Source organism: Salvelinus sp. IW2-2015, unplaced genomic scaffold (assembly GCF_002910315.2).
Source record: "Salvelinus sp. IW2-2015 unplaced genomic scaffold, ASM291031v2 Un_scaffold2173, whole genome shotgun sequence".
NCBI lineage: Eukaryota > Metazoa > Chordata > Actinopteri > Salmoniformes > Salmonidae > Salvelinus > Salvelinus sp. IW2-2015.
Genome location: NW_019943504.1, coordinates 228,988 through 240,628, shown reverse-complemented (window position 1 = coordinate 240,628; position 11,641 = coordinate 228,988). Strand labels below are relative to the sequence as shown.

The 11,641-nt window shown below is 39.7% G+C and overlaps 1 protein-coding gene across 1 annotated transcript in view; it reads right to left on the bottom strand.

The window, feature by feature from the left end:
- Window positions 1-6,669: 6,669 nt before the first annotated feature.
- The window catches only part of LOC139025042 (NLR family CARD domain-containing protein 3-like), a 10,110-nt gene continuing 5,138 nt past the window's right edge, over window positions 6,670-11,641 (bottom strand). Inside the window, exons 2-4 of the mRNA XM_070440055.1 lie at window positions 10,541-11,636; window positions 7,814-8,032; window positions 6,670-6,799 (exon numbers count right to left, since the gene is read on the bottom strand). Of these exons, the coding sequence (XP_070296156.1) occupies window positions 6,670-6,799; window positions 7,814-8,032; window positions 10,541-11,636 (1,445 nt within the window). The remainder of the gene's footprint in view (window positions 6,800-7,813; window positions 8,033-10,540; window positions 11,637-11,641) is intronic.

Genomic DNA, 11,641 nt, shown 5'->3' with positions numbered 1-11,641 from the left:
ATCAGACGTGTTTGACTTATCAAGCTAGTTAACTTCTCTAGAGTAGGGGGCAGCATTCGGAATTTTGGATGAAAAGCATGCCCAAATTAAACTGCCAGCTACTCATCCCAGAAGATAAGATATGCATATTATTAGTAGATTTGGATAGAAAACACTCTGAAGTTTCTAAAACTGTTTGAATCATGTCTGTGAGTATAACAGAACTTATTTAGCAGGCGAAACCCGAGGACAAACCATTCAGATGTCTTTTTTTGAGGTCACTCTCTTTTTCAATGGGTTTTCATTGGGAATCCAGATTTCTAGGGAACTTCTTGCAGTTCCTACCGCTTCCACTGGATGTCAACAGTCTTTAGAAAGTGGTTGAGGTTTTTTCTTTGTGTTATGAAGAAGTACGGCCATTGAACGAGGGTCACTTGAAGTGTACTGTTTGTTAAAGGCGCGTGACCAGAAAGCTAGCTACAGTTTGTTTTTAATCCTGTATTGAACACAGATCATCCCGTCTTCAATTTTATCGATTATTTACATTAGAAAATACCTAAAGTTGTATTACCAAACTAGTTTGAAATGTTTTGGCAAAGTTTACAGGTAACCTTTGAGATATTTTGTAGTCACGTTGCACAAGTTGGAACGCGGTGTTTTTCTGGATCAAACGCGCCAAATAAATGGACATTTTGGATATATATCGACGGAATTAATCGAACAAAGGACCATTTGTGATGTTTATGGGACATATTGAAGTGCCAACAACAGAAGCTCGTCAAAGGTAAGGCAGGGATTACATTTTTATTCTGCGTTTTGTGTCGCACCTGCAGGGTTGAAATATGCTTCTCTTTGTTTACTGTGGTGCTATCCTCTTTGAATTCTGACATGTTGGCTGGATTCACAACCAGTGTAGCTTTAATTTATTATCTTTCATGTGTGATTTAATGAAAGTTAGATTTTTATAGTAATTAATTTGAATTTGGCGCTCTGCATTTTCTCTGGCTTTTGGCCAAGTGAGACAGTAGCATCCGCCTAAACTCAGATTTTTGGATATAATATTAACTTTACCGAACAAAACATACATGTATTGTGTACATGAAGTCCTATGAGTGTCATCTGAATAAGATCAACAAAGGTAAGTGATTAATTTTATCTCTATTTCTGCTTTTTGTTACTCCTCTCTTTGGCTGGAAAAATGGCTGTGTTTTTCTGTGACTTGGCTCTGACCTAACATGATCGTTTGTTGTGCTTTCATCGTACAACCTTTTTGAAATCGGACACTGTGGCTGGATTTACAACAAGTGTATCTTTAAAATGGTGTAAAACTTGTATGTTTGAGGAATTTAAATTATGGGATTTCTGTTGTTTTGAATTTGGCGCCCTGCAGTTTCACTGGCTGTTGAAGAGGTGAGACGCTACCATCCCACATACCCTAGAGAGGTTACCCTGTCCGGGAACGATAGCGGAACCCCTCGCCAACAGCCAATGAAATTGCAGGGCGCCAAAATACAAATCAACAGAAATCTCATAAATCAAATTTCTCAAACATACAAATATTAGCCACCATTTTAAAGATACAATTCTCGTTAATCCAGCCACAGTGTCTGATTTAAAAAATGCTTTACAGCGAAAGCTCCACAAACGATTATGTTAGGTCACCACCAAAACCCAGCCATTTTTCCAGCTAAAGAGAGGAGTCACAAAAAGCACAAATAGAGATAAAATTAATCACTAACCTTTGTTGATCTTCATCAGATGACACTCATAGGACTTCATGTTACACAATACATGTATGTTTTGTTCTATAAAGTGCATATTTATATCCAAAATCTCATTTTACATTGGCGTTTGTTCAGTAGTTCCAAAACATGCAGTGATTTTGCAGAGAGCCACATAAATTTACAGAAACTACATAATAAACATTGCTAAAAGATACAACTGTTATGCATGGAATTTAGAATCCACTTCTCCTCAATGCAACCGCTGTGTCAGATTTCAAAATAACTTTACGGAAAAGCGCACCATGCAATAATCTGAGTACGGAGCTCAGAGCCCAAACCAGCCAAAAGAAATATCTGCCATGTTGCGCAGTCAACAGTAGTCAGAAATAGCATTATAAATATTCACTTACATTTGATGATCTTCATCAGAATGCACTCCTAGGAATCCCAGTTCCACAATAAATGTTTGATTTGTTCGATAAAGTTCACATTTATGTCCATATACCTCCTTTGTTAGGGTGTTTGGTAAACATATCGAAACGTTCCAGAGGAAAGGTCGGACGAAAATGTCAAAAAGTTATATTACAGGTCGTAGAAACATATCAAACGTGGTATAGAATCAATCTTTAGGATGTTTTTTCATAAATGTTCAATAATGTTCCAACCGGAGAATTCCATTGTCTGTAGAAAAAGCTATGGAACGAGAGCTAACTCTCTCGTGACCGCGCGTCACGAGCATGTGACACTCTGCCAGACCACTTACTCAAAGAGCCCTTATGAGCCCCTCCTTTATAGTAGAAGCCTCAACAAGTTTCTAAAGACGGTTGACATCTAGTGGAAGCTTAGGAAGTGCAATTTGACTCCATAGACACTGTGTTTTCGAAGGACAAGCTTTGAAAAACTACAAACCTCAGATTTCCCACTTCCTGGTGGATTTTTCTCAGGCTTTCGCCTGCCATATGAGTTCTGTTATACTCACAGAAATCATTCAAAACGTTTTAGAAATGTTAGAGTGTTTTCATACAAATATACTAATAATATGCATATATTCACATCTGGGACTGAGTAGGAGGCAGTTTACTCTGGGCACGCTTTTCATCCAAAAGTGAAAATGCTGCTCCCTATCCCAAAGGAGTTTTAAGACAAAGATTCTTACCACCACCTGGCCAAATGTTATATGCTGTGTGTGTGTATTTGTCTAGTGTGTGTGTGTATTTGTCCAGTGTGTGTGTCCTGTGTGTGTATTTGTCCAGTGTGTGTGTGTCTTCTGTGTGTGTATGTGTCCAGTGTGTGTGTGTCTTCTGTGTGTGTATGTGTCCAGTGTGTGTGTGTGTGTGTGTGTGTGTGTTGGTTGTGTGTGTGTCCATTTTGTGTGTGTGTGTGTCCAGTGTGTGTTTGTGTCCTGTGTTGTGTGTGTTTTGTGTGAGTTCAGGTGTACCCCTCAATGACTGTCTGTTCTTCTGCTTACCGCTACATGTGGAACATGGTGAGGAGAACACAATGAAACCTGGGCTTAGAAAATGTGAGTGTTGACTGCTGTGAAGAATATGACTAAGAATAAGTCTCAATTCAAGTCAAAGTCAAAGACCACCATCATTACTTACTTGGTCAAATTAAATATCAGCTGTAGTTCTAAGAAGCAATTGAACGCAAAACGTTTACAAAGAGTTGCTTTGACAATGTGTTTGTCTTTGTGTGTGTGTGTGGCGTGTGGCGTGTTCGTGTTACATAAGATATGTGTGTTTGTGTTCATGCATGCATACAAGTGTGGTGTGTGTGGTGTAATTAATGTGGAATAAGTGTGTTTATATTACCATACAGTAACATATGATCATTCAACAAGTCTCAAGTTAGCTTAACTTCTCCTTTTGATACCTAGAAACATCTACATTAAATTAATTAGTGAAAAGTGAGTTAACATTCTAATGTGAATGATGATGATTTCTAATGTTGTGTCTGGTTTCATCCATCAGATGTCTGTGATCTCACACTGGACCAAAACACAGTAGACAGACTCCTCTCTCTCTGTCTGAGGAGAACAGAAAGGTGACATGGAGGAGAGAGGAGCAGCCGTATCCTGATCACCCAGAGAGATTTGAGGTCTGTAGACAGGTGCTGTGTAGAGAGGGTCTGACTGGTCGCTACTGGGAGGTAGAGTGGAGGGTATAATGGGGTCTGATTAGGAGTGACATATAAAGGAATCAGCAGGAGAGGATGGGGAGATGACTGTTGTCTTGGATGGAATGACAAGTCCTGGAGTCTGACCTCTGACAACAATTACACTGCCTGGCACAATAAGAAACCTACCTACATAGACGTCCCCTCCTCCAGCTCCCACAGAGTAGGAGTGTATCTGGACTGCGCAGCCGCACTCTGTCCTTCTACAGAGCCTCCTTCACACACTGACCCACCTGATCACATTCACCTCCACATTCACTGAGCCCTCTATCCAGGGTTAGGGTTTATAATGTTGACTCCTCAGTGTCCCTGTAAATAATAACCTGACACACACACACACACACTGGACTCCACACACACGCACACACACACACACTGGACTCACACACATTGACACACACACACACACTGGACACACACACACACACACACACACACACACACACACACACACACACCACACACACACACACACACACACACACCACACCACACAGTGACAGACACACACACACAGTGGTCACACAAACACAGTGGACACACACACAACACACAGTGGACACACACACACTGGAAACACACACACACTGGAAACAACACACACACACACACACAGTCTTGTATTTGTAATCATTTTAGGACTCCTCACAAATACATACCTTTTGAGGACCCTGCTTCCCAGACATCATAGAAGCACAGAAATTACACTCAAGAGTTAAAAACACATATATTGTGAGGAAATCACCTGAAGTGACTGACTCCTGGGAAAAAAGTACACTTGTAATTTTACCAACTACTTGAGACCGTACATTGCATTGTAATGCATTGCCATCAGCCATCGAGAGAGTGCCTCCTATGAAATCTATAAAAGCTATCCAACTGCCTACGTTGTACCTAATTGAAGCGTAAAATAATTAACATAAAATAAATTCTCTATATTTGACGCATTCATTAGATTTTATGACTGAAAATATTGCATGTAGAATACACAATGATGCAACACGGATGGCAACGCAATGGCTTAGTGTAGTTCTACTAGTGTAGTCTACTGTAGTGTAGTTATTCTGTAGTGTAGTTCTACTGTAGTGTAGTTCTATTGTAGTGTAGTTCTACTGTATGGTAGTTATTCTGTAGTGTAGTGTCTACTCTAGTGTAGTTCTACTGTAGTGTATTCTATTGTAGTGTAGTTCTTCTGTAGTGTAGTTCTACTGTAGTGAAGTTCTACTGTAGTGTAGTTCTACTGTAGTGTAGTCTACTGTAGTGTAGTTCTACTGTAGTGTAGTTCTTCTGTAGTGTAGTCTACTGTGGTGTAGTTCTACTGTGTGTAGTTCTTTCTGTAGTGTAGTTAGTTCTATTGTAGTGTAGTTATTCTAGTGTAGTTCTTATGTAGTGTAGTTCATGTAGTGTAGTTCTTCTGTGTGTAGTTCTTCTGTAGTGTAGTTCTTCTGTAGTGTAGTTCTTTGTAGTGTAGTTCTACTGTAGTGTAGTTTACTGTAGTGTAGTTCTATTGTAGTGTAGTTCTTTAGTGTTAGTTCTTCTGTGTAGTTCTACTGTAGTGTAGTTCTACTGTAGTGTAGTTCTACTGTAGTGTAGTTCTTCTGTAGTGTAGTTCTACTGTAGTGTAGTTACTGTATGTAGTTCTACTGTAGTGTAGTTCTTCTGTAGTGTAGTTCTTACTGTGGATGTAGTTCTACTGTAGTGTAGTTCTTCTGTAGTGTAGTTCTATTGTAGTGTAGTTATTCTTGTAGTGTAGTTCTTATGTAGTGAGTTCTTACTTGTAGTGTAGTTCTTCTGTAGTGTAGTTCTTCTGTAGTGTAGTTCTTCTGTAGTGTAGTTCTTCTGTAGTGTAGTTCTACTGTAGTGTAGTCTTACTGTAGTGTAGTTCTATTGTAGTGTAGTTCTTCTGTAGTTGTTCTTCTGTAGTGTAGTTCTACTGTAGTGTAGTTCTACTGTAGTGTAGTTCTACTGTAGTGTAGTTCTTCTGTAGTGTAGTTTTACTGTAGTGTAGTTCTACTGTAGTGTAGTTCTACGGTAGTGTAGTTCTTCTGTAGTGTAGTTTCTTCTGTAGTGTAGTTCTACTGTAGTGTGGTTATTCTGTAGTGTAGTTCTACTGTGTGTAGTTCTTCTGTAGTGTAGTTCTACTGTATTGATGTTAGTTCTACTGTAGTGTAGTTCTTCTGTAGTGTAGTTCTTCTGTAGTGTAGTTCTGTAGTGTGTTCTTCTGTAGTGTAGTTCTACTGTAGTGTGGTTATTCTGTAGTGTAGTTCTACTGTAGTGTAGTTCTTCTGTAGTGTAGTTCTACTGTAGTGTAGTTATTCTGTAGTGTAGTTCTACTGTAGTGTGTTTATTCTGTAGTGTAGTTCTACTGTAGTGTAGTTCTACTGTAGTGTAGTTCTACTGTAGTGAAGTTATTCTGTAAAGTATTTAAACCGGAACAACCATTTCACTAATGGATTCAAAATATCCAAGTAACAGATTAATAGTTTAGATCAAAGTCAGCAGGCTTTGTATTCTGAAGAACTTAGTCATTCATGGATGAAAGTGCAAACTTGCCCATCTTTGATTTACAAAACTGATTCACAAGAACTTACAGTATGTGTGTGGTGTTGAATGACACTAACTTATGTAATTACTGTCTGTTCTGATCAACGGAGGTGCATCATCCAACACATGGACTATCGACCCAGAGATACTGGCAGCCCTCAGAGTACTGGCAGCCTCAGAAGGTACTGAGTTTCAGAGGACTGCAGCCTCAGAGGTACTGGCAGCCTCAGAGGGACTGGCAGCCTCAGAGGTACTGAACGACCCAGAGGGAACTGGCCAGCTCAGAGGTACTGGCAGCCTCAGAGGTACTGGCAGCCTCAGAGGACTGCAGCCTCAAGGACTGAGCACTCAGAGGGACTGGCAGCCTCAGAGGACTGGCAGCCCAGAGGGACTGGCAGCCTCAGAGGGACTGGCAGCCTCAGAGGGTACTGGCAGCCTCAGAGTACTGGCAGTCTCAGAGGTACTGCAGGCTCCGGGTCTGACATCTAAGGATACAATAAAATGATATTAGTCATGTGCAATTAGGCAACAGGATATGATAACGATTCAACCATCCCCAGTATCCTCATTCTAAACAACTGACAAACCTGAGCTTTGGGATTTATCATTTCCTTTTCAAATCTGGCCTCACAAGTTAAATTATGTTTCTTAGAGTTTCCATGCATCTTCTTATCCGCTGCAAAGCCTTTGAAAAAGGAAGACAAGTTACAAAAAGAATAGTTGAGACTTAATAGAATGACAAGATTGGCACACAACATAGGGGATGGTCTGCGGGACACCAATGACTTATCATTGACTGATACAGGGGCTGTGGAGACACCAATGACTGTTATCGTTGACTAATAGAGGTGCTTGTCTGCGGGACACCCATGACTTATCATTGACTGATAGAGGGCTGTGGGACACCAATGACTGTTATCATTGGCTAATAGAGGTTCTGTGGGACACCAATGACTGTTATCATTGACTAATAGAGATGCTGTGGGACACCAATGACTGTTATCATTGACTAATAGAGGGGCTGTGGACACCAATGACTGTTATCATTGACTAATAGAGGGCTGTGGGACACCAATGACTGTTATCATTGACTAATAGAGTGTCTGTGGACACCAATGACTGTTATCATTGACTAATAGAGTGATGTGGGACACCAATGACTGTTTATCATTGACTAATAGAGATGCTGTGGGACACCAATGACTGTTATCATGACTAATAGAGGGGCTGTGGGACACCAATGACTGTTGACAGAGCCATCCTTATGTGTGAGGTGCGTGTGCGATAGTGATATTAAAAATATATGTATATAGTTTCCTTTTTCATGATCACAATCTTGTGAAACCCGAACCCTCCAAGATCCCCCCACAATTCCCCATAGCTGATACTCTCTCTTTGTCTGATATGAACATTGACATAAACCCTCTACATACTTGAGTTTCTCCAGTCTGCAGTGTGGATCCTCCAGTCCAGCAGAGAGCAGTCTGACTCCTGAGTCTCCTGGGTGATTGTAGCTCAGGTCCAGCTCTCTCAGGTGTGAGGGGTTTGACTTCAGAGCTGAGACCAGAGAAGCACAGCCTTCCTCTGTGACTAGACAGCCTGACAGCCTGCAAAGAGTCAAATCAAATGCAAATCACACAGCTATTCTTTGGTGGGGAAAATATTGGCAGTATATTTTTTTCAACATTTTCAGATATATCAGTGTCCTGAAACCTGCCATATCTATTCATGAATGAATGAATGTATCATTATTAGAAATTATCATAATGTTACTTGTAGATAGAAAAATGCATAGTACAAATATTTGAGTAGACTGACCGAGACCAGTTTAAAAAGCAGTATCAGTCAAAAGACAGACAGTGAGGTATCAGATTTAGATTGTATTGAGTATACAGTCCACACCATATCTATTTTGACAGTGAAGCTAACATTTAAAATGTGTCTCTATACTCCAACATTTTGAATTTCAGATCAAATGTTTCATATGAGGTGACAGTATATAATGTCACCTTTTATTTGAGGATATTTTAATACATATCTGTTTCACCATTTAGAAAAATAAAAGCACTTCATGTATCTAGTCCCCCTATTTGAAGAAGTCATAAATATTCTGACATATTTACTTATAATGTATTAAAGTAGTCAAAAGTTGAGTATTTGGTTGTAAACTCATTGGTTGCATTTGCAGTTTGTTTTGGTTGTGTTTTGACCAATAATAAAATGGTGGATGATGACTGCTGGAGTCATTTTCTGTCTAAGTGAGTAGACAAAATGTTTCTGAACACTACTAAATTAATCCTGACGATGTCTTGAATAAGAAAAATCGAATGAATCATGAATAATAATGAGTGACAGAATTACAGAGGCTACAACAAAACATGCTAACCTCTCACCATTACCAATAACAGAGACCACAACAAAACATGCTAACCTCTCACCATCACCAATAACAGAGGCTACAACAAAACATGCTAAACTCTCACCATTACCAATAACAGAGGCCACAACAAAACATATTAACCTCTCACCATTACCAATAACAGAGGCTACAACAAAACATGCTAACCTCTCACCATTACCAATAACAGAGGCTACAACAAAACATGCTAACCTCTCACCATTACCAATGAACAGAGGAGGTTAGCATTATTCTGATTTTTGTGTCTCTATAACTTTGTTATTCATCATTATTCATCATTATCACGATTCATTCATGATTTCATGATCATGGGGGCATCCACATGTATGTAGAAGTGTCAGAAACATATTATATTCTTACTGACAACACAAGTGAAGTGACTTAAAAATGACAGGCCATTATTACCCATTCAGTTACAATCAATAAACAATAACAGAAGCTACAAAAAAAACATGCTAACCTCTCACCATTACCAAAACAGAAGCTACAACAAAACACTCTAACCTCTCTCCATTACCAATAACAGAGGCTACAACAAAACATGCTAACTCCTCATCACCATTACCAATAACAGAGGTGGTATGATCTTTGTGCCTCTGTAACTTTCTCATTCATCATCATTCACAATTCTTCATGATTATTCATAATCATGGTAGCATCCACATTAATGTATTAAGTGTTTCCAGAAACATATCTATTCTTCACGGACAAACACAATGAAGTGACTCAAAATGACAGGACATTATTCCACCATTCAATTTCTATTAGGAAAAAACATCATCCAAATTCACAACGCAAAACAAAACTGCAAATGAATTCAACAAGTTTGTAGATCAAACAAAGGGCTTGAATGTAATCACTGCAGCATGGAATATGAGACCAAAAACGAATTCTTACTTTAATAACCAGATGAGAGTGAACATGTTCAAATCAATTAAGGAACTTCTTAAATGGAGAACGCTAGAGACAGGAAAGTGCTTTCATTTCTTAACTGTAAATGCGTTATGCTATGAAAACTGTTTAAATAAAGGTGATATTCTATACTGTCGCCTAAATATGAAAACATTCTAATCTTAAATCCAAAATGTTGGTAGCATAGCACCCAAATGTAAAACTGTAACTTCACTGTCGAAACACATATTGGTGTGCGACTATGTGTTTGACCTGGTAAACTTATTGGATCTGGTGAACAGTTACTCACTGGCGACCAACTACAGGGGAATACTGACCTCAGAGTCTCCATTTACAGTGGATTCCCCAGTCCATCAGCAGAAGAGGCTATCACTGATCCTGAATCCTCAGGTGTTGTTACTCAGATCCAGCTCTCTCAGGTGTGAGCGGGTTGACCTCCAGAGCTAGACCAGAGAAGCACAACGCTTCCTCTGGTTGACTAGACGCGTACAGCCTGACAGCCGCTGACCAAAGCGATCATCAGTGATTTCAACAAAACACACTGTTAATTATTTGAGTAGTGTAGAAGACAAGGCAGATGTTTAATGCATTTGTTTATTCTCTAAACACATAGAGATTCAACCTTTTGTCATCCAAGAATTGTATGGTCATATTGTTATACTAATGTGAACATCAATGCATTTATTCGATATGTTATTCAATATAATATTATAATACATATTTTTCCCTAAACTGAATATTTCTTCCTGATGATTAGTTCTTATATGTAATTGTATTTACTCACAGAACAACTCTGGAGGCTTTGACCACTGGCAGCAGCCTCAGAAGACCTTCGTCTGATCTGGAGTATTTATTCAGGTCAAACACATCCAACTCCTTTTCTGAAGTGAGCAACACAAAGACCAGAGCTGACCACTGTGCAGGTGACAAGTTGTCTCTAGAGAGACTTCCTGATCTCAGGTAGCTTTGGATCTCCTCCACTAGAGAATGGTCATTCAGTTCATTCAGACAGTGGAACAGATTGATGCTCTTCTCTGGAGAGGGATTCTCCCTGATCTTCTCCTTGATGTACTTGACTGTTTTATCATGGGTCTGTGAGCTGATTCTTGACTTTGTCAGTAGACCTTGTAAGTGCTTCTGATTGGACTCCAGTGAGAGGCCCAGAAGGAAGCGGAGGAAAAGGTCCAGGTTTCCCGTCTCACTTTGTAAGGTTTTATCCACTGCACTCTTGTAGACAGTAACTTTATGCTTGTCACTGAACAGCACAGAAAGTTTCCTGGACGTTGATTGAGGTTTGTCCATTAGATTCTCATTGTTGTTGATGAATGATAGGAACACATATACAGCAGCCAKAAACTCCTGAATGCTCAGATGCACAAAGCAGTACACCTTGTCCTGGTACAGCCCACATTCCTCTTTAAAGAGCTGTGTGCACAATCCTGAGTACACTGAGGCTTCATTCACATCAATGCCAGCCTCTTTCAAGTCTTCTTCATAGAAAATCAGATTGCCHTTCACAAGCTGTTGAAAAGCCAGTTTTCCCAGTGACAGAATGCTCTCTTCATTCCAGTGTGGACCTATCTCTTCTTTCCCAAGATACTTTTCATTCTTCTGTTTGGTATGAAACACCACAAGGTGTGTGTACATCTCWGTCAGAGTCTTGGGCATCTCTTCTCTCTTATGTTTCAGCATGTGTTCAAGGACTGTTGCAGAAATCCAACAGAAGACAGGAATGTGACACATGATGTGGAGGCTCCTTGATGTCTTTATGTGTGAGATGATTCTGCTAGCCAGGTCCTCATCACTGAATCTCTTCCTGAAGTACTCCTCCTTCTGTGGGTCATTGAACCCTCGTACCTCTGTCACCTGGTCAACACACCCTGAA